The sequence below is a fragment of the Apodemus sylvaticus genome, chromosome 4 (genome assembly GCF_947179515.1).
Source record: "Apodemus sylvaticus chromosome 4, mApoSyl1.1, whole genome shotgun sequence".
In the NCBI taxonomy this organism is placed as follows: domain Eukaryota; kingdom Metazoa; phylum Chordata; class Mammalia; order Rodentia; family Muridae; genus Apodemus; species Apodemus sylvaticus.
Window position 1 is genome coordinate 49,126,915 of NC_067475.1, and position 23,277 is coordinate 49,150,191.

General features: G+C 33.4%; 1 protein-coding gene across 1 annotated transcript in view; it reads right to left on the reverse strand.

The window, feature by feature from the left end:
- Col11a1 (collagen type XI alpha 1 chain) overlaps window positions 1–23,277 on the reverse strand; it is a 172,402-nt gene that overhangs the window by 73,734 nt on the left and 75,391 nt on the right. Inside the window, exons 25-35 of the mRNA XM_052179401.1 lie at window positions 18,704–18,757; window positions 16,883–16,927; window positions 16,449–16,502; window positions 16,324–16,368; window positions 11,820–11,873; window positions 8,765–8,872; window positions 6,399–6,452; window positions 1,719–1,772; window positions 1,564–1,608; window positions 1,403–1,456; window positions 1,236–1,280 (exon numbers count right to left, since the gene is read on the reverse strand). Coding sequence (XP_052035361.1) covers window positions 1,236–1,280; window positions 1,403–1,456; window positions 1,564–1,608; window positions 1,719–1,772; window positions 6,399–6,452; window positions 8,765–8,872; window positions 11,820–11,873; window positions 16,324–16,368; window positions 16,449–16,502; window positions 16,883–16,927; window positions 18,704–18,757 — 612 coding nt within the window. The remainder of the gene's footprint in view (window positions 1–1,235; window positions 1,281–1,402; window positions 1,457–1,563; window positions 1,609–1,718; window positions 1,773–6,398; window positions 6,453–8,764; window positions 8,873–11,819; window positions 11,874–16,323; window positions 16,369–16,448; window positions 16,503–16,882; window positions 16,928–18,703; window positions 18,758–23,277) is intronic.

Here is a 23,277-nt window from a genome sequence, read left to right on the forward strand (position 1 = left end):
GTGCCCAGTTATTCATCACAGGTGTTTCCGTTTTCCATTTGTGACAAGTTAAAAATGAAAACGTACAAAGTATGGGCTGGGAAGATGGCACAAACACAAAGACTTCTGTATGAGCCACACAACCCCTTATAAAAAAGCTAGACACCTGAGTCTGCATCTGTAATCTCACTCTTCCCATGGGAAGATAGAAAGCACAGGCTGCTGAATCCTAGGACTCACCTGGGCCAAATAACCCAGCACCACACACAGCAGAGAAACAATAAAGAGAACATGACTCAGTATATATATAAAGGTGAAAAGCCAGAACCATCTCATCCCAGAGGCTGTCCTTTACCACCCACACATGGACACATGGCCTCTCACTCACACACACACATTGAAGTCCAATCACTCACACAGAATTGTCCATTGCACCCGAAAAATCTACCAGACGACAGAAGCTTAATTTAATAATACATGAAGTCATTATATAAAACGAAGACCCAGAGTAGAGGAGTGCTAGGTTACTGAGGCTTGAGTCTTCAGAGAGGCAGTGGGGAGAATAAGGGGTTTGTAGAGGGCAAATTGGGAAGGGGGATAATATTTGAATTGGAAATGACTAAAATAACCAATAAAAATGAAAAAATATAAAACGAAGACTGATTATAATGCTTTTTGAGGTGATACAAACTTTTACATTCAAAAGTCTTGGAGGACGATGGTTTTCAAAAAACCTTGCTCTAATAATGCTTGCTGTCTCATGCCAAAGCAGTCAAAACAAGGTCCTGGATGTTCATCTCTATTTGGCTTTGCTTCATATCAGCTGAAAATCAATTTACTAAATAGTTTTTTTATTTACTGGAATAGATGTTTTATCTTGCCTTGAATGCATATTGATCGTGACTTAATGGCTACTGGTACTTGCATCTTACCAACCTAATGTTATTGCCAGCTCCAGAGACAAATTGACCACGAACATGGAACGCAGGGGAAAGCATGGAAATCAAAGTATATTTCAAATAACATCTCTATTTTTGTTGGAATATTATACCTCAGGCCAACTATACATATTATTTTCTCATTTCTATAAAAATTGTTTGTACCTCACAAGATTTTAAATTGGCAGGGGAAAGGAATTATGAAGACAAAGAACCTGTGGGTGAATGTGTCCTGTAGACTGATGTACCCTTTGGTAGAATTTAAATGCTTACTAAATATCCATTTCATTTTGCATTGTGTGGCTGTGCTATACATACCCTTTCGCCTGGAGGGCCAGGAGGGCCATCACCACCGGAAGTACCCTGTCAACAAAACAAGAAAGAAGGAAAAGTGTGAAAGGAAAGTCTAAGGTGATACTGCCACTCAGACTTCTTTCCTCTACAAGGACTTGCATGGCAAATAAATCAGTAAGTTTGGATGATACCTTCGGCCCAGGTTTTCCGGTGGGACCTCTGGCGCCTCTGGAACCTCGAGGACCCTACACAAGAGATGAGAAGAAAGAACTGACCCAGTGCTGAGCAAATCCAAAAACAGGTGGAAACTAACACTAAAGCATAAATCACTACAGTAAAACACTGTACCCACCGTTGGACCACGCTGTCCCCGGGGTCCTGGTTTGCCAGCAATTCCCTGACAAAGACAGTTCAAAGAATGTCAGTATGTAGTGTGTCACAGAAACAGGGGCTGAAGGAGAGACATATTCACTAGTCATCTGGGGACGATATATTTATGCATCATACCCGGGCACCTTTCTCCCCGTTGGCACCTGGAAATCCAGGAAATCCAGTGGATCCCTGAAAGAAGAAAATTAATAATCAATGAATATGATAGTTTCCTTCTTCATGCCACAAGTTCCATTTATTGTGGAAAACATTGATTTGGTCGTAGATGGTAGTATTTGAGAAAAAAAGCATGCTCTTGCTTTGAAAGCTTATAATAAAAAAGTACGATCTTTAAAAACAAATTGTAGTTTAGTCGCTACACAAAGTCCCTTTTGAAAGTGAACTTACAGTGACATCTGAAAGCCTGCAAGCATGAATTGACAAAAAATTATTTTAGAATTAAACTTAAAACTAAAATATTAAACTATATTTCTTAAAATTAAATAGAAGTTAAAGGATATTTTCTGAAAATAGATTATATTTAATAGTTCATATATTTTTGCCAACTCTAAAAGAAAATGGTATTTTCATAAAGTGCAGAACAACCTAAAATATGTGTCCTTAATTTATGATAATACATTTTCACCAATACCTCAATAAAGTTATTCTTATTTTTAAACTTTATTGTATCATAAAACATGAAAAGCTTTATTTACATTTTCTAACTGTTTTTTGAGTATGGTATTCACATTTGCTTGGTAAAATAAGGAAGACATAAAATTCTGTTTGGAATCCCAAAGACCTTAATTCATATCTTATGCTTCCAAACAGCATTCAAGTAAAGCAAGGTAATGTCTTGCATTCTGAAGCTATTTTGTTGTTGCAAGAACAATGATCTATTAATACATCTAATACTTTGAAGTTTGTGGGAGATCAGAAAAAAAAAGTTCAGCATTCATCAACAAAGAAATGTGGAATGTAAAGTGATAATATTAGATAATAAATGATAGTTTAGAAATGTAATCTTAATATAAATGGCTATATTTTACTAGGGAAATATAACTTAATCCCAATAATAAAATCCTCCATTTCATATTGGCCATATGTCCAAGCATTTCTCAGAGATTTCTCATCATTCTCCAAAGAGGTTTATGTCTTTATTAAATGAATAGAGAAGATAGAATTTTAATACACCCTTTTCCAGAATTTTGTAAATATTACCCAAAAATGGTGTGTATGTGGGGTGAGAGCTTCCAAAACTCTACGTTTCTTATTTTAGCCACTTCATGGATGAAATTCAACATTGTGTACGATGCCTACTTTAGAGAACAGCAGACTTTTATAAGTTATACACATCTCCATGTATTAAGGGGCTACAGAAACATTCTTTGATTTCTTTGTTTTGAGATTTAAAATAAACTTCTGTACACTGAATTTATCCACAACATAATTTCTCTAAAGTGATAAAGAGCCTAAATAAATTAGAGCATACTGTAATGCTTTTAAAAATTGGAAGTAGCACTCCAGACTTTCTGAAACTGAAAAACTCTCAAGGACTTAGAAATCATATCACAGATGACTAGAGGCTTGAGAAAAATTAGAAGCTGTAAGTTTGAATGGACAAAAGAACATTCACCTAAACACTCTTAAAGAAGTTGGTAAACTCTGTTGCCACTTGAAATTAGCAAATGTTTTATATTTAGCAAACAAGCCAGTTATTAACATTGTGATGGTCCATTTCAATACTAGGTCAAGTAAAGATGTAAAGAATACAGAGTATTGCTTGTATGACTTGATTTTCAATATATTTTGTGTTTACTATACAGGTATATTATGATTCACTTGAGAGCAAATAATAAGAAGTTTTAAATGGAGAGGAAAACTGCATGGTACAATTTAAAAGGATTTGAAAGCTTTACTTTCTTTGTCTTCAAAAGCACTTGAGGTCATATCTCTCAGTTACTGGGTAATTAAAAATTTAAGATGTAAGTATGCCCTAGTATGTAGATGACATGCATTACTTAAAATTTATATATAAATAAATATGTCTGCTCAGATCAGAATAGATAACTAACTTATTTACAAATAAACTATTAAAGTTTTTTCTTAATATTAACTTTTGTCTTTAAATTGTTTTGACATAGTATATGGGTAAACCCAGAAAAATGCTCAACCCATTTATTTTTCATGTAAATTGTCATCAACAAAGTACATAAAGCACATGCAAGTAAATATTGCCTTTAAAATATGAAAAACAGTAAATAAAAAGCAAGATCCAAGTTAGTGCTGAAATTATTCTGTCAATAAATAAAATATTTGCAAAACTATTTTGTATACTGTTTAAGAATAAAACCATTCTACTCTATGATAAGTCTCAGGTCCTGCAACAATTATCATCTTTTATTACATTTGGTGGTTTGTCCTCTCAGTCGATTTTGCTTTTAAGACACTGGAATGTTTAACTACAGGCCTTAAAGTACATAAATTTAGCAGTCAAAGTTGATTTTTTTTCATGAAATACTAATGGCTATTAACACTTCACTAGCTTCATATAGGAAAAAAAGCTTAATGATGTCTTTGATCTCTCATGCGACCATCATTAATCTTTGTTTTAAATACAAAGCCAAATATTCTTATCGCTGACAAACAATTGGAATTATGAGGAAAAGTAATGTGAAATGGGGATACCGGAAGTTCAGGCATTGAGGTTAAAGCATTATCTCATTCTGAGAAAAAAACATTTTTCATTTGTCACCTCTTGCATTTTAATAGTAAGAAGTCAGAGAATACTCATCAAAGAATTGACACCAGCAAAATGGAATACATCGTAATTTCATATAAACTCGCAAGATACAATTATGCTCATTCAAATGATATTACAACCGCTTCCTCTCATTTTTAAATCAGAATGAAAGAATATCATGATTGCTATGCATCTTAGTAAACACTTTAGAAATTCAGAAGATAAAATAGAAATAGTTTATGGATTTGGGTTGTGCAACAAATGGATCTCTACAGATATCACTGTGGTGAATTCCTAATATTTGAAAAGAGTATAAATGGGATTCAGAGCAATCTATTAGAAATAAGATGGAGACGAAATGACTAGCATTTTAAATCTGAAAAACATTTGAATGACTCATATCACTTTAAAACTACATCTTATTGAATAAGAAATAAATGGCTATGTGAAATCATGATAACCAAATCAAATGGCAAGCCTAATATACCTTGTATCTAAAAATGAGTGAAAACTGGTATTCAGTTGACAAGCTGCAGAAGTTTTACCGCCCACAGGTTATCTATGACGTTTACTAACTTGAGGTTATAGCATAATTAGAATTTCCTGTATCTCTTACATTTGCTATGCTTCATGGATAAAATAGAAAAGTTAAGAAAACATATTAATATAGAGATACATCTAATGTACATATATGTAAAAGAATGTGCTAAGCATAATGGTACAGGCCCGTAATTCAAGCACACTGGGACTGAATCAGCAGGACTGAAAGTTCTGTGTCACCATGGATTGTATAGCAAGGCACCATATTTTTTTAAAAAAGAATACCTATCCAAAAATTAAAGTTTACATATAAATTCTGTAGCTATCAAAATAATTAGTCAATATATCAAGGCTAGTCAATAACTTTTTATAAGCTGAAGAAAATGCCATGTTTCAAATTAAACAGGCAATTATAAAGTTATTTTATTATTAAAAGGTTTATAAATATTTCAATATCGCAAACTGAAATTTGAGCAGTACAGTTGATTACACAATGCACCTCAAAAGATTATAGCAAGTAAAAAATCTCTGAAACCTATAACATCTCTTTTATTGACTGAAAAGCAGTTAATAAGATGTACATACATTTAAAAAAAATCTTCCAAAAATCATAGATTACGCAAATGTTTTCTAAATCCAAAGACAAGTGTCCTTTGGAGACCCAGATGGGAAGGGATGAACAAAAGGAACATCCAAAGATGAAAGGCTTGGAAGAATGAATCTACAAGCCCAAGAGTCCCAGAGGTAGCAAGTGGCCAGGACACCTTCTCTCCTAGAATTTTTGGAGAGTATATGGTCCTAACAGCAACTTGATGACCGACTCCTAATCTTTAGAAAGGCAATGGTGGAGAGTTCTAATGTTCTAACTCACCAAAAATTTATTACAAAACTCTCAGGAAATGAATGTTGGTATACATGAGAGAGAATTATTTTAAAAGTAATAGAACAGAGCCAACTATATGGCTCCCTGGTTATGGGCACTGTTCACCGAGATTGTGAACCAGAGTTTGATGTCTGGAACCCACATGGTGGAAAGAAAGAAATGATCCCTGAGAACTGTCCCCTGTCCTCCATGTGTGTGCCTGGGGATGTGAGCACACATGTACATACCTACACAAGAAAATACATGAATATAAATTAAATAGGTCAAACCACAGGGTAATAGAGATGAAATAAAATGGAATTTTCCATATAATAGCTACTATATAATTAAACATTTTAGTTGTCTTCCTTCATGTGTCTTTATTCCAACTATATCAAAGGAATCTAACTAAATTTTTCTTTCATAATGACCCTGTGTCCAGAATTTCTCCAAGACATAACATAATCAAGGTTTTCTGAAGCACACACACTCCAGGGGAGTATGCGTGCATGTCTTATTATACATATAAGTGTGTTTTTCTAATGTGGTGATAAGTATTAAACTTAAGAAAATTGTATTTTATTCTTTCTTTGCTCCTTGTCTGAAACTAGGTTTCTAAGTTTAGACTTAATTTAACTGTGTATCACTTAGACATATGTTTAAATTATTTTACCTTTGGACCTTGTCTTCCTGGATATCCTGGCAATCCTGGAACCCCAAGTTTCCCCTAAAATTATGAAGAACACAAGAGCAAAAATAAACAGCCTATATAGAATTGGTCAAGTGACATTTTGTGGATATTTGAAAAAATAATTTGAATATTTGAAATAATGTAAATGTTTACTTCACATTATTTTCATGGAAAAATAAAATGGTCACCATGTGTTTATTTAAAATGATTTACAAATACCTAAGAACCATTGTAAACATTATTGTATCTTCTTTGGACATAGTTACGTAGGGGAAGAAAATACTCATGTACTTGTGAATCTTAAAGCAGAACCAATGAAAACTAACTTTTTACTTAAGCATGAGTTCAAGTTAGTTAATACAGTTGGAAATACATTTGGAACTTACCATACCAATTAAAATAAATCTTCATGTTAACTTTTTTTCTTTTATTATATTCTAACTGTAAATCAAATCATTAGCTATTTTTTTATTAACTAAAATCTAAATAATTGTGTTTGGTAAAACTTAATTAGATTTTAAGAAAACGATTAATTTGTATAAATGCTGGGCAAATCTGGGTTAATATATCCAGGATGTATTAAGAACTTCAGTGAATGAGAACAATGTACATGGAGTGTTGTTCCTCTAAATGTGTACTTGAATATGTAACTCTACATTTGGGTCCAATGAAGTTATCCCTCAATCTGAAACTGTTAAAACAAATTTAGATTACACCTAATTCCAAAAATGTATAATAAATACTGTGGCTTAAGAAGTTTGTCTGATAAATTAGTCTACAAATAATTCTTCCATTAGAAAAAGAAAAAAGTTAAAAATAAAAATAAAAACCACTACAAGTACAAACTAAATAAATGAATTGACTAAAATATTTGTAAAGTTCTGGACATCACTTTTTATAACAAAATCATAAAATAAATAATATAGACTATTTTTGCATTAATTTTTTAAAGGTTCAGCACAATTAAAACCATTATTTAAAATGCCCATTTTCAAAAAAGGAGATGGAAATGCAAGCCAAAATGTATATGTGCAATGTTAAAATACAAAAAAAAAAAAACATTTAAAAAATAACCAAAGTTTTGTTGGAAAAAAATAAGAGAAGAACATGGCATATGACCTTGTCATTACAGACTGAAGGAAGAAGTTGTATGAGTTACAACTGAGCCTGCATAGGTAAGCAATTCTCACATGGAGAATATGCAAACAAGCCCTACAAAGCTTGCTTTTAATGATGTCCCCTTGGATATATTAAGCTACCGTAGCTTATTTCATGATTTTTATGCCACAAATTTCAAGGCAAATGAAACTCTCTAGTGATCACAAAGCAATCTGTATTCTACATTAATTGCTTGATCAGACTGTATAACCTTATTCACTTTGGAATTATTATGAAATTAATTCAGATAGATAACTTGTATTCTTTTAAATGATAATGATATAAATGCCAGGAAATAGATGTGTAACCACGAGATGCTTCATGTGGAGAAGTTTGGGGCATGATTTGCTTTAGAATAATATTTGAGAACATTTTTACATCATGGTAGAGCTGAGAAGAGAAGAATGTCATAAAAGAATCTTGACAAAGTGACAGGGAACAGCAAAAAATGAAGAAGAAGAAGAAGAAGAAGAAGAAGAAGAAGAAGAAGAAGAAGAAGAAGAAGAAGAAGAAGAAGAAGAAGAAGAAGAAGAAGAAGAAATAGAAGAAGCATCTAAGAGTCTTCAAGCCTTGGCTTCCTAGAATCTCTTCTAGTTTTTAAAATGTATTTATATTTGTCTTAGAGTATAAATGTCCTAAAATATTAAGGAAAGTGAATGATGGCTTACCTGTTTTAAAAACTAACTCTTCCTGATTATCCTATGAGAGGTATAATGGTTTGTAGACGCTTGGCCCAGGGAATGTACACTATTAGAAGGTGTAGCCTTGTTGGAGTCAGTGTGTCACTGTGGGCTTGGGCTTTGAGACCCTCACCCTAGCTGCCTGGAAGCCAGTCTTCTGCTAGCTGCCTTTGGAGCAAGAGGAGGAACTTTCAGCTCCTCCAGCCCTATGTCTGCTTGGATGTTGCCCTGTTCTTGACTTGATCATAATAAACTGGACTCTGAACCTGTAAGCCATCCCCAATTAAATGTTGTCCTTATACATGTTGCCTTGGTGTTGGTGTCTGTTCACAGCAGTAAAAACCCTAAGACAGAAGGATAAGGAGAAATGTGGCCAACTCAGGAGTAAGTGACCTGTCATTAATCTGAGTACTACACACTGAATACAAACATTTGCATTAGTAATCTACATGTTTATAATGATCAACAGCATTCTATAGAGTATAACCTGCAAGATAATTGTACACCAACCTTCTCTCCTGCTTGGCCAGAGGGACCTGGGTCTCCAGTTGGGCCAGCACGGCCTTTGGGGCCTTCAGGGCCATCTTCTCCTCTTGGGCCAACTTGACCCACCTCTCCCTGAAATGGGCAAAAACATTGTATATTCATTCAAAACACCTTCAGATATGTAGGCAGGGATTCTCATCTTTTAGACAATTAGGTTTTTTGACTCTTCATTAGTTGTTTCGGGTTTTGTTGGCTTGCTTACTTGCTTTTGAGAAATGGGTTGAAATAGTTTGACATCAACAAGCATTTCATTATTGAATAAATATTAGAACATGGACAGATATTCAAAAAGTAGTGAAAGAAAGAGAGAGAAGAAAGGAGAAAGAAGAGAGGAAGGGTGAGGAAGGAAAGAAGGGGAAGGGAAAAGAGGCAGGAAGAGGAGAGAGAGAAAGAGAGGGAGAGGGAGAGAGAGGGAGAGAGAGAGAGAGGGAGAGGGAGAGAGAGGGAGACAGAGGGAGAGAGAGGGAGAGAGAGGGAGAGAGAGGGAGAGGGAGAGGGAGGGAGAGGGAGAGGGAGAGGGAGAGGGAGAGGGAGAGGGAGAGGGAGAGGGAGAGAGAGAGAGAGAGAGAGAGAGAGAGAGAGAACATACATCTTCTGCTTCTACTTAAAATGATGCTGTGTTTGAATGTGGTCCAAAGCTTTGAAGCACTACTTGGCATCTCCTTCCTTGGAGGTCTTGCCATTTAAATATAACAGATTTGATAACTTGTTGGTAAGGTGAGGTCTGGCTTGTCTCCACTAGGTCATCTTCATATGAATACAGTGATTATATGGTTTTGTTTTAGGGATATTTCCTTTTTTAATAATGGTTTTTAGCTGACATTCACAGACAGAATGAATCCTTAGAAATGCCGTAAGTGAAAGAAAATGCTATATGAGTGTGTTTCTTTACAGAGCTGTTTCACACTATCCTTTGGGCCCTCTGCTGGAAAAATAGAATGAAGTCTCAAATAATGCCTTTTAAATTGTATCCTCTATTATGATCGACGTAGAACAGTACTGTACCATTCTGTGAATGTAAAATAGCTTGTACCTGCTTTACGACACATAGTAGTGACTGTGCTGTATCAGAGACGTTTTTAATGATGTTGCTCAGAATGTTTTCTTTCCAGATAATTATTGAGAAGCCAATTTGAAAAAGAAATGGTGCCAGATACCACAAGAGTAACAGAAATGTGATGTTTCCTGAGGTTTTGTTTTTTCCTTTTTGTTTTAATGGAGTGTACTGGGTTTCTCTACAATTTTGTTTAAATAACTGCAAAACCTGGAAAAGCTCTTGCTGCTATTGATGCATAACATACTGCTATCATTGGTCTTGTTATGTAAATGTAAATATATGTGTGTGTATATATTCAAATTATATATAATTTGAATTTTTGGAAAGTTTAGCTGTGATGTCATCTTTGGAAAAACGTATCCCAGCTTAATGTGTTGAGTTGGCATTTGTACAGAAATTAACAGCCATATTGGTCTAGAAATGTTGAACTTAATTTTTTCGATTTGTACAGGGGTAACACATTGAATTAAGTATGTAAGGTCTTATATACGTGGGTTTGGTTAAAAAAGCTAATAAAGAATTCTCTAAATTAAGAAAAGAATAAAGATTAGAAAGTAGTTTTGGAAACTATAATTGAGAACACAAAAGTCTTCATTTTGGACTTCTTAAAAATATAATCAATACATTAGAAGCAGAATTTCAAACCTATTGCCTCCCATCATGGAAAACCTTCACAGGAATTTCATAGAATTCCAACTACTCTGTTTCCTTGTTCAGATCAATTGCATATTTATATGATTTATAAATAAATCTTCCATGAAATGCATTTAATGTGCTCAAAGTCAGTCAATTCATTTCAAAATAAATTATTACCAGATATAATTGGTGTAAAAAACACCATATTTACACTTTGAAATTCTTTTTTTTTTTTTTTTTCATTTTTTGAGACAGAGTTTCTCTGTGTAGTCCTGGCTGTCCTGGAATTCACTCTGTAGACCAGGCTGGCCTCGAACTCAGAAATCCACCTGCTTCTGCCTCCCAAGTGCTGGGATTACAGGTGTGCGCCACCACACCCGGCTCACTTTGAAATTCTGAAAGCCATTAAAACTTAAAATGCATGGAAGTTGTACAATATGGCTGTCAAGCATCAGAGTTCCTAATACATACACAGAATTTAAAATAAAACTATATTTTTTTCTTCTACTAATTTGACCACACTATTCTGAAACTGCCATAAACAATTATCTTCAATTTTATATAGATGTTGTTCAGGTTAGAGTTTGATGAATCATTTTTGGGGTGAAACTATCAAAAATGAATTTGAATGTATAGCCCAGTAGGAGAGCATTTCAAAATTCAGAATTATATCTTCGACATTACACAAAAATGCACACAACCTGAAATCTCTACTAAGTATCGCTTTTCTTAAAATTATGTCAAGCATGCTGGGCAGTTCATGCCTTAACTATTATGTTGTCCAGTCTTTATATAAGAACTGAAATTAACTGTCTCCGATATTTCATTTAATTTTTGCATTCTGTATTTAATGCTAAGAAAAAATATATATTTACTGTGGTATCTAGTATTTATGTTGACTTGAAACAAGCTAGAGTCATTCTGGGAAAAGACTTCAACTGAGGAAATGCCCCCATCAGATTGATCTATGTAATGTTAGGTATAGTTTTTCTTTATTGAAGATGGATGTGGAAGGTTTGTTGGATGACTGGGACAACTGTTCTGGGTGCAGTAAGAAAGCAAACTGACCAAGCTATTAAGAGGAAGGCAGTGAACAGAACTCTTTCATGGCCTGTGAATCAGCTCCTGCCTCCAAGTTCCTCTCCTGCTTTGATTCTCCCCTAACTATCATTAGTGATGGACTTTTCCTTGTAACTATCAGGAAAATAAAGCCTTTTCTCTTTAAGTTTCTTTTCACCACAGTGTTTTATATCAGCAGTAGAATCCTTAACTAAAACATGCAGTGTGTTAAAATGTATAGATTAGGGCAAAATTTCTTTTACTCACTCTGTCACCTTTAAGACCCATGTCACCTTTGAATCCTGGAAAGCCATCTTCACCCTAAAAATATATCATGAATAAAGAAAAGTTTAATCAGTAATTTGGATCACCCAAAATAAACCTATATAAAATGAATATTAATAATTAGAAGCAGCTCCTAAGAAATATAAAATTCCAGTCATGAAACGATGCCTCCTCTGTTCTATCCCTGACCTACTACTCCCTTATGTCCATAGTCCTACCATCCTTCTGCAATAATTGGGTATATGTCAAAGAAGTTTTTACATACATATTTATTATGTCTTCCCTGTCTCTTAGAGAAAATAGTTATTCTTTTCATATTAGCATTTCTTTTGAATATTTAAACAAAAAGTAAATATTTAAATAACTTTCATTAACATAAATTAATGAACTTGAGAAAACGTTTTTACCCAAAGTCGCACATTTGTACATAAGAATATTTATAAGTTCAGTTTTTTCCAGTGGAGTGACACTGGGAATGTCAACATTCCAGGGAAGCTCTCATGAACAGACTGGGATTAGAGTTAGTGTAACAAATGCTTCATATCACACCTGGGCTCGCTCCTTTGTGTTCTAACCCAGTCATACTTTTAACTGAAGACTCAGCTTATAATGCTGCTTTGATATTCTCTTGAGTTAAATTTTCTTCAGAAAATTAATTTTTATTTTGTATGAGCTCCAAAATGGATATCTATTATGACAAAAATTTTCCTTATTGCAGTTAATCTCAATAGACCATTGCTTCCAATAAGTGATAGAACCAATAATCATTCCTAATTAGTCAAGAGGTCTATTTTAAATCTCTTTGACTGCTTAGGAACCAAGCTACTCAATAATCACTAAGTGAGCATATGAAAAAATATTCAAGCTTCAGTTAGCAATATATAAATTAAATAAAGGCCAAGAAAATGTTGTCACTTCAACTATAAAGACTACATGGAACACAAGGTTCATGTGTTGAATGTATATTCTTTTAGACGTGAAGACTGTGGGCATTCAGGTGCTGTGGCCACTTTGGCAGGAGTTCACTAAGGCAGCATTTGAGCATTGTAAACAGCCTCGACTTCCTGCCATGTCTGCGCTGCACAATCGTGTCCTATCTGCCATAGCTTCCGCATCATGATTGACTGAAACTAATGAAATCATGGCTTCAAAGAAAACCTTCTCATTATTTCATCCTTGGTTTTGTTGTTGCAGTTTGTTGTTAAAGTAGTCTTTAATGTTTCTCAAAAGACATTAAAGTCAGACTAAAAAGGAAACTCACATAAAACAAATGTAAAAGATGCAAAACTAGATTAAAGAATGATCATCATCAATACTCAACATCATTAATCATTAGAAAAATGCAAAGAAAACCTACTGGAATGATTGCCACTAAGCATAAGGGAAAGAATGTATATTTGATGAACGTTAAAGCTATCTGGAATTCTGTGTGCTATAATGGAAAAACATAAAGTGGATTTACTACAAAATTATAAATTAAAGTGAAAATTTTAGTTCTGAATATGTACAAGATAAATGGATGCATGACCTAGAGGATGTATTTATTCACCTATAGTTGTGGGCATAATAGCAAAAATATAGTAGCAGTCAAAGCATCCATTGATATACTAATGAACAGACAAAAATTAGCTGAGATATGTGATGAAATGATGTTTAGCTTTAAAAGAAAAGAGGATGTAGCTACTGTACAAATTTGAGGATCTTGAATGGCTGCATCAAAATATTTAATGCGAGGAAATGAAAAGATCAAACCCGGAAATAGTGACAAAAACCTACAACATGTCTAAATTGAGCATCTGCAGACTTTTTCCTCAGGAGTGACCATAATGCTTTTAAGACTCTAGTGACAAAGAGGCCTTTTAAAAAGCAGGCTGTTCTGTGTACTGAATGCCTCAAGAGCAATGCAAGAGGTTTTAGAGCTGAAATTGGCCCTTCACTGTCCATCCATTACTGTCCTTGCTGTCTCCCCTGAGGCAAAGATAGATAATTACAGAGTTGCCAACCTCAGTTTAAAGAAAGCTGTGTGCTGTGTCTAAGAATCAGTAAAAGTTGTGAGGATTGTTTTTGAACAATCCTAGTTAGTTGATTTAGTTTTATTTTGTTTTGCTTTAATTTAAATGTTTACTCAAGTGTTTTTGAAAATAAACAACAAAGTTTATTCTGGCATCCTTCCAAATATTTCTAATTATTAAAAAATTACAATACAGTTTCTTTAGGCACATAAATGATTGCCATTACTAAACAAATAACGTACCAAGTTATGAGATTTCAAGTTCTAAAATTAACAAACATAAATTTTAGGGATAGGAAAAGATGATGTTGAATTTGGATAGAGCTGAAAAATAATTCACATAATGATTTTTTTAACCTGTGACAGGATATGTCAGAGCACATATGAAATCAAAAGCCTGAAGAATAATAATTTCTGTGTACTAATTCTCTCTTTCACCATTTGATAACTATGGATGTCCTTACTGAGTATGGAGAATATTTTTATTTACATTGAGATTGATGACATTTTGGTGATTCAGTTTCTTAGTAGTAGTGTTCTAGAAAAGCGTCTGGCTAAGAAGCTACATTGCTCTCTGACAGTCCTTCCATCTCTTTTTAATCTATTCTGGGTTATGTAACCTACTGTTTTCATATTTAAAAAGAAAACATTATATTAAAATTCACTGCAATATAACACAAATAGAAATGATTCTATTTTTAAAAAGATTAATTCTTTTACCTAAAATCCTCAAACTTGAGATAAGGAATAAATAATTTGCTTGTCATCCTAGGTATGATTAAAGGTAGAGCATTTACAAATTTAAATTTAAAGATAAAGTATAAAAAATGAAAAAAAAAGTTTTCCCTTTGATAGAGTCAGAGTCCAGAATGTTGAGTCTAACTCAAACTTTTCATTATTGGCCAACCATTGTATTGTTTCCTCTGAAACCAACACAATTCAAGGTAGCCAATAATTTCTTGGTGCTTCAATGTAAGAAGTGTGCTGTTTATTCTTTGCATCGATGTTCCCTCATTTGCTTCTCAACATTCATAATGTATTTAGTTTGCACTTTGCAATGGATCCTCCCCCCAGAAATTTATCACAGTCCACCTAAATTAAACACCTTTCTTTTAAACAGGGAACATAAAAAAATTATTGATAGATACTAATCTCAGGGGGCCAAATAAATTGGTGTTTAACATTAACACACACACACACATGCACACACACACACACACACACACACACACACACACACACATATATATATATATATATATATATATATATATATATATATATATATATGTCAAAGCACAGAAAACATACAATTTCAGCATTGGCAGACCATCATTGCTGCCCTGAAACCACAGAAAGGCGTTAAACCATGTCCATCTGTGATGATCAAGATGAACTGAAATTGTTGTCATAGTAGCAGACTTAGTTGAAAATGTACCACATCTTTCCAAAAATAAAATTATTGTACACATTTACTATATTCTAAGAGTATTTTCTGTATGAAAACAAATTTTGATAGGTATCACCTATTAAAAACAAATATATTCAATGAACACTCATATCATGTTTCAAAAGTAAATTATTTCCTTAAAATGGATGCAGTAATAATATTATTTATATTTATTTCAATAAAACTACTAATAAGCCAGACTTTGTGTTTGTAATTTATGTTTGAATATTTATATAATTTTAATAAGAATTAGACCTGATCCTGATTGTTAAAAATAACTCCTTATCCTGAAAAATTACCTTTAAAAATTTAGGAATGCACAAATATATTTAGTTTAATGAATCTAATGCAATTTCCTTTAGGAAAAATAGAAAATTTTCTTAAACAAATCTAAGTAAAATTTTATTTCAGAAAAATAGGAAATCTTTTAAGCCCTATTAACATATCATAACCTTTATTAGCCTGAGGCACCTACATTTATTTATTTATCTACCTCTGCTTGGTCTTAATTTTATCTCCTTTTAATATATTGTTGCTTCAAATATAGCATCAGGCAATAATACATGTTTTTTCCAGACATACACACACACACACACACACACACACACACACACACACACACGTTTTTATATTTTCTATTTATTTTAGCTTATGAGTTTGGGGGGGGTTCTATTAGAGACAAAATGAATAAGCCCTATGAAGATATAACTGGAAATTGTCCTTGTGTCATAACCAATCCATGCGCACTGACTAACTTGAGATTTAATCAGTTCAAACACATATAATTAAAAGGGATTCTGGGCACACTTGTGACATTTTCTGGCATCTGTGCTACAATTTAGCTTTCACTCTGGGACATCAAATTTCTTTTTTATGAGTCCTGAGATTAACTTATACTCACAATGTCGGGCTTGTAAGTAATTGCTCCATGGATTTTAAGAAATAGACAAAAACCCCACTGATTGTACTTTAATTTTTATACACTGGAAGCTTAGAAATTAGAATCACCTAAAATCAAATTTTACCTTTTCGCCTTTAGAGCCCTTGAGACCTCTGACACCATCTGCTCCCTATGGAACAAATTAAAAACATTAAGAACAACAACACTTCACCTTGAAATGAAATAGTGTGCAAATAATTTAGCACTTACCTTTACTCCACGGGGACCAGGATAGCCAATAGGCCCCTGAGGGCCAGGAGGGCCCTGTAAAAGATTCATTGTGACTTAAATGTATATAACATAACATACCTTGACAAAATTCCTCATGCATATATTGCAGTTTTGTCAAATAAAGGTTTCAGGAAATGTGAGGTAAAAGTTTAATATTTACATAAATAATAAATAGAAATTCCATAATTTTTATTAGAATTCATCATAAATATGATAATTTATTCTATGTATACTAAATATGTAGCCTACAGATCTATCACTATGAGAATTTTTTATACAAAAATGATAACATAGTCAATTTTCTAAATTTGTTATTTAAAATTAAAATGAGCTATTGTGCTATTGTAGGTGTACGTCCTTCTTATATCAAATGCACTTATAATCGGACCTTCAATAAATGCTCTGTAACATACCAGGGCGCCCTTTTCTCCAGACTGGCCTTCTTTCCCAGGATGACCCTATATGGAGCAAACATACACTGGTAAAAATATGACTGTTAACCTTGTTAACACCCCTTTAAAAAATCAGAACTATGCTCTAGATGAAATGTTAAGGCCTAAGTAAAGTGTTAAGACCAGGTACTTGTTACCTCAATAGTTTATATGTTTCTGCTGTTACTAGGAAACTTTCTAATATCAAAACTGATTACATATTCTATCTCTTTGGAACCAGTCATGATGGAAGTCAGTAGAATTATTTTGTATAGTTACCCGCAACAAGCTTAGACCCGAAGCAACAGTCAAACAGTTCTTCTTGCACCTATGTCTAAGCTTTTCTGATATCAGTTGCCCCTGGGATGGACCCCAACAAAAAGAGACTACTACACCAATATAAAAAACTATGTGGAATAAGACTTCCGTTTTGAGAAGTAGTCTAATAGAGTTTAAGTTCCCAAGAAAGACCTCCCTGGAAACCGACACCCTACTGGTAGTTAGGTAAAAACATATTTGATGGGTGTGTGTTTCATTAAATAAGAAATATTTTTCAAAGACTTCACAGAAAGCATATAAATTAATACATCCTGCTATTAACAATTCAATCTCAAAATTTTACACAAAGCAAATTATATTTGCTGTACATTTTTATGCAAACAAAAGCATCCTCAAAAGTCAGTAAGAATATGTGATAGAAAAAACAAAGATACTAATCATATTATAATGCTATTTCAATGTCATAAATAAAAAATGTACAGTTATATAAAAAATATACTCTATAACCACAGGTAGAAATAGAATAAGGAATCTTGTATCTTATTTGTCACTAGACTAAGTAAGTAGTTTGAAGAGACAACATAAATAATAATTTTAAAATGAAGGCACAAATTATATATCTGTGAAAAACAGTAAAAACATGTTTTTATATTTCCAGAGGGGGCGGAATACCCTATAGCCTGAAAATTTTTCATGGACAGTATAGGAAGAAAGCAATGACTGCCATATACCATTACCGGGCCTCTCTGCTGTCTAGGTTTATGTTCACTTACACAAATTAGAGTCATTTGATAAGAGAGGAATCTCAATTGAGAAAATGGCCCAACCAGACTGGCTTACAAACAATCCTACGAAGCATCTTTTTATAGTGATTGGGAGGACCAAGACCATTTTGTGTGGTACCCAGCAGGACAAGTGGTCCTGGGGCTGTAAGGAAGCAGGCTGAGTAGGCCAAGAGGGACAAGACTGACTCAGCACTTCCCCATGGCCTGTGCCTTATTTCTTCCCTATGTTCCTACTTTGCTTGACTTCCTGTCCAGGTTTCTCTCAGTGGGGGATAATTACCTGGGACTAAACACTCCCTTTCTTCCCCAGGATGTTGTTGGTCATGGGGTTTTATTAATTGAAATCCTGAGACAGAAATCTCTGAGAGGCAAGTTAAAATGTGGATGAACTTATGTTCTCTATGAGAAATAACAGACACTAAAATGTAATACCTACTGAAAGTACCAGCTTCCTGAAATAGCTATTATAAAAGAACATGTGGAATTAGGAACTAGGTATTTGGGGAGGTTCTGCTATGCAACATGTGAGTTACTGTGATTTTATTGAAGCTTCTCAACAAATGGGGCACATATTTATTTACAGAAATGGTATTGATCTCTAAAGAAACCAGTGTTTAGTTACTGAATCAATTCACTTTTATCAATGCCTATACATAATTATTTATAACACATGTATCAAAATTATTTTTTAAGATTGCTTATGGAAATGTCAGTGACAACACAGACAGCTTTGACTCACAGGAGGTCCATCAGCACCAGGAAGCCCAGCAAGCCCTGGTTTTCCTTGTGGTCCCTAATCAAAAAGAAGAGAATAGGATTTAAAAAGAAAAAAGAAGAATATAAAAAGATCTAAACAGTGGATATCAGTAAAACACTCACAACAGTATGAACACGTGAGAGGGTGTCTTCCATTCCTAAGTGCTCAACAGTGTCATAAATATTTACTAACCAAAACCACAGTACATAAAGACAAATGCATTTGAACTTAACAGATATCAAAATATGTTATGTCTAGTCAGTTTGGTTGTTTTAAATTTTTCATTATTAAAGTTGACAAGTTAGGTTTCAAGCGATACAATAAACTGTCACTAACAAAACAAAAATGCAAATAATACATGTCAGAAAAGCATTCACTCCCAGTACTGAATAAAGCCACAGAGTAAAGCTTTATAAATTCACAATGACAACATTATATTAGTGCCCACTGAAAGATGTAGTTATGAGCTCTACCAAATGCTTTGGAAATAATAGACCAAATACACAATGGTGGCACCATAGAACTAAAATAGAGACGAAATATTCCTAATGCTAACCTCTTAATGTCAGAGGAGACAATTACTACCAGGGTATTTGTGGTAATATATCCAAATGAATGTGTTGTTGGTTGTATAAAAGTATTACATACATAACTATATATAACATTTGACCCTTGATTATGATGATAAATGAATCATTAACAATTAATATATTTACACTACACTACACTGTACTTCTACTTAATGAAGAATAACTTTACTCTAAAATAGCTATTTTGTTAGCCCATACACATCTCATTTATATCTCTTGATTTTGACAAGAGGCTGCAGTAGCTATGATATCTAGATTTGCACATATGCTTGCTATATTGTTCACATATTTCTTAGACTGTCCTATAATTAACAAACATGGATACAGTTCAGGTTCTAGCAATGGATAACCAGGTGCTTAAACTGTTCTAGTAAATATAAGTTCCTGTATGACTTGTTAGGACTTGTTAAAAGTACATCTATTTTGATATAAAAGGTATATAAACCAATACACATCTAACAAAGGATTAAAATCTAACTGCTTGGTCGGTCACTCTAGTCCTTTCTTAACGACTGAGTTTTTCCAATTCCATGTTATCCCATCATTCCTAAATGTAGAACACTGTAAAGAAAAACACTTCAAGGAAACCCTTTCTTAAGAGAAACTTAGAAACTTAGGCATTCTAATGGGGATAATAAATTTCTGAAGCGCAGGACAGTACTGCTTGCAGTCCATTTCTCCTGCCAGGACTTGAGAAGAGTTGATAGAGGGAAAGGATGTCAGCAGCTAGCTTGAATCTCCAAGACAGTTCACAGTATTGTTAGAGGGTGTTTAATGGAAGCTTTGTACCAATTAAATCACGTGTAACAAAAAACAGGGAAAAACTACCGTTTGAAAATAGCTTTCAAATTATGTGTATCCTTTTGGAAGGGCTAACAATATGCAGCCCTATCACATTCCACAGCCATTACCTTAAGCCACCAGATATTAGTTGCAGTGTTTTTCCTATCAGTTAAATTACTCTTTACTTTCAAGACACTGGTTTTGTTTCTTCAAAACAGATGAAGTACACCAACACAGAATGAGTCCCTGCATATTGTCACAAGCAGAGGTGCTGATAGTTTGGCTTGCAATGTTACATGGGCCTTTGCAGTTGATAAGTATTTGAGGAAAGACGAATATTAAAACTCTGCCAAAATAAGATGATTTTTTAAGTGAACTTTAATTCAATCCATCTCCTTTTGAATGGAGGTTTTGTGACAACGAAGTGTTTCATCTGCACTTTTAACTCGCCATGCTTTCCCTAGTGAGGTGGGAATAAAGATGAATGAATGTCATATGTTCCATATTTTAATAAAAGTTAAAATTTATGAAGTGTTTCTATGCACGATGTTAAGCAATTTATATGCATGATCCACTTTGTCTGAGTGAGTCCCATGAAATATCAACATCTGTTATTATGTGACACAGTCATCGTCTGTATTCATATAGATAGCTATTCAAGTTTTCAAAGTCACTATCTTTAATAGACATTTACTTTGTGTCTTGGTATTTCTCAGTGAGCTCACAGAGTCACATCATTTGTTTTCTGTAAATCAATTAACATGTGAGTAATATGAACTCTAAACTCACAAATTAAATCACAGGAAATGCTCTCCTTGTCAAAGATGTCAGAATAAATAACAAAGGTAGTTTATCATTGCAAACTACAAGTAACCTTTATTAGAAATATAATAAAAATGAGCTGAAAAATTTTATATGACAGTTATTAGATATTAAAATATCTAATTCCAATATGATAATAAATATTAAATTACACATGAAATAATTATTTACAAAGTTTGAAGTAAATAAAATTTTCACTACCTGATATAGGCACGATATTAAGTACATACAGATCATATATGCAATCTTTAAATATCTGTCCTTTTAAGTCTCTTGTCCTTTTGATGGGCCAAAGATCTTCTTTGAATTTAGGAAATTGATGTGTTCAGAAGAGAGAAAATACTGGAATACAATGTAACCTAAGCTGCAATGAGCCAAACCTTATATTTTACTTTTGGCTCTAAAAAGAGGAATTAAATATATCTATTTTTCCCAAGGAAAAAATTCCTCTTGACAATCTAAGGAATACATAACAAGAGTCTGCTGGAAATTTAGAAGGTGCATATTTCAAGTATAATTTATAATATAGATGTGATGTTTATGATGTGCTAGACAGGAGATAAGAGTAGTCAAGTTTAAGTTTACTGATCTAAAACACTTTAGGGGAAAAGTGCTACTCAATAATAGACTGCTTGCCGAGCTAAATGGCTTAAAATAATCTTTAGAACATATCTAAATTTCATACTGTATCTCTCAACACCACCAATGTACTGCACAATATAACCATCCCCATGAATAATGAACTTCAATAGTCCCTGAAGAAAGGAAGTGGGGGATTAGTCAAGTGCAGTGGTGCACATCTTCAATCACAAGACTACAGAGATGGAAGCAGGCAGGACTCTGTGAGTTAGAAGCCAACCTGGACCACATATAGTTTCAACTCAGACAAGTTGACATGGTGAGCCCTTGCCAAAACGTAAGAAGAAAAAAAAGAGAATTGTGGAAATGACCATAATCAATCAAAAACAAAAGATGCCAAGTTTGGGAAATGCTAACTATGAGAATGATGGAAAGAACTTGGAACATCAATGGGAGTGATAAAAAAACTAGATGAGTATTAAGGAGGATGTGAAAAAAACTAGTATTTCCATGTATTGTATCATTGATGGAAATAAAAACAAATTGTTCAACTGCTTGATAGTTCAAAAGTTCAAAAAGCAGTATACCTATGCTTACTATATAATCTAATACTTTTAACAATAAATGTGTAAGCCTATTTCTATACAAACATTTTCCTACAAATATTCATGGTACCACATTTACAGAAAATGCCTAAAACCTAGAAGCTACACAGATGACCATCAACTGATGAATAAATAGAATTCTGAATGTAATACTAATTGAAAAGCAGGATCATATTATAGATACATGGTCTCACTTGGGTAAGTCCCCAAAACATTATCTAATGAAAAATGAGCACAAAGACCAGTGCTCAGATGAAATTTATGCCTTAAACACTAACATTTCGTTTCTATAAAATATTCAGGTAGACACAAAGTATACAGAGAGAAAGCAAACAGACTGTTGATTAATATTGTAAGATGGAAAGCTTTCCTAGGGTGGTATAAATATTCGAAAAATTAAGTATTTGTACAACTCTGTCAATTTACTAAAAACCATTGTCTCATATTAAGCTATACAAGTGACCTTTATGATGTGAAATTATACATGAATAAATGTATTGTTTTTTTTCTCAGAAGAACCAGTTATATTCACTGAAATTCACAAAAATAAGAAAAAAATCACTACAAAGAGCCAGCTAATGATTGTATTGTAATCAAGGCAGAAATGAAGTACAACTCGGGGAATCTCTCAAAGGAAAGCAGAAGAAAGTTATCCTCTAAGTACACTAATTTTTCTTGCTGTTACCCAGATACTGAGTTAGTAACAAGAATATTATTTGTCACCTACACCAAAATGGGTGAGCAAAAATTAAATTACCCTTTAAGCATACAACAAGTTTTATTTAAATCAAATGTAATTATAGTCAAAAGGTATAGATTTTATGTTCTAGAGAGATAACTCAGTGGCTAAGCATCGGTCACTCTTCCAGATGACCTGGTTTCAATTTGCAGCACAAAACAATCTGTAACTTCACTTCTAGAGGATCTGATGGCCTCTTATGGCCTCCACAGGCCTGCACACATGAGGAAACATTCACACACAGAATAAGGTCCATTATTTACAAACAATACAGTTTAAGGTATATCTTATAAACTTCTTTACTTAAAAATGTTCAAATATATCAAACCATCACACACCATAATGAATCAGATACAAAGATTATACTAATTGCTTTTTTAAGTTATAATTATGTCATGAATATGTTGTTTTGGATGATAGATACGTGCATAAAACTTA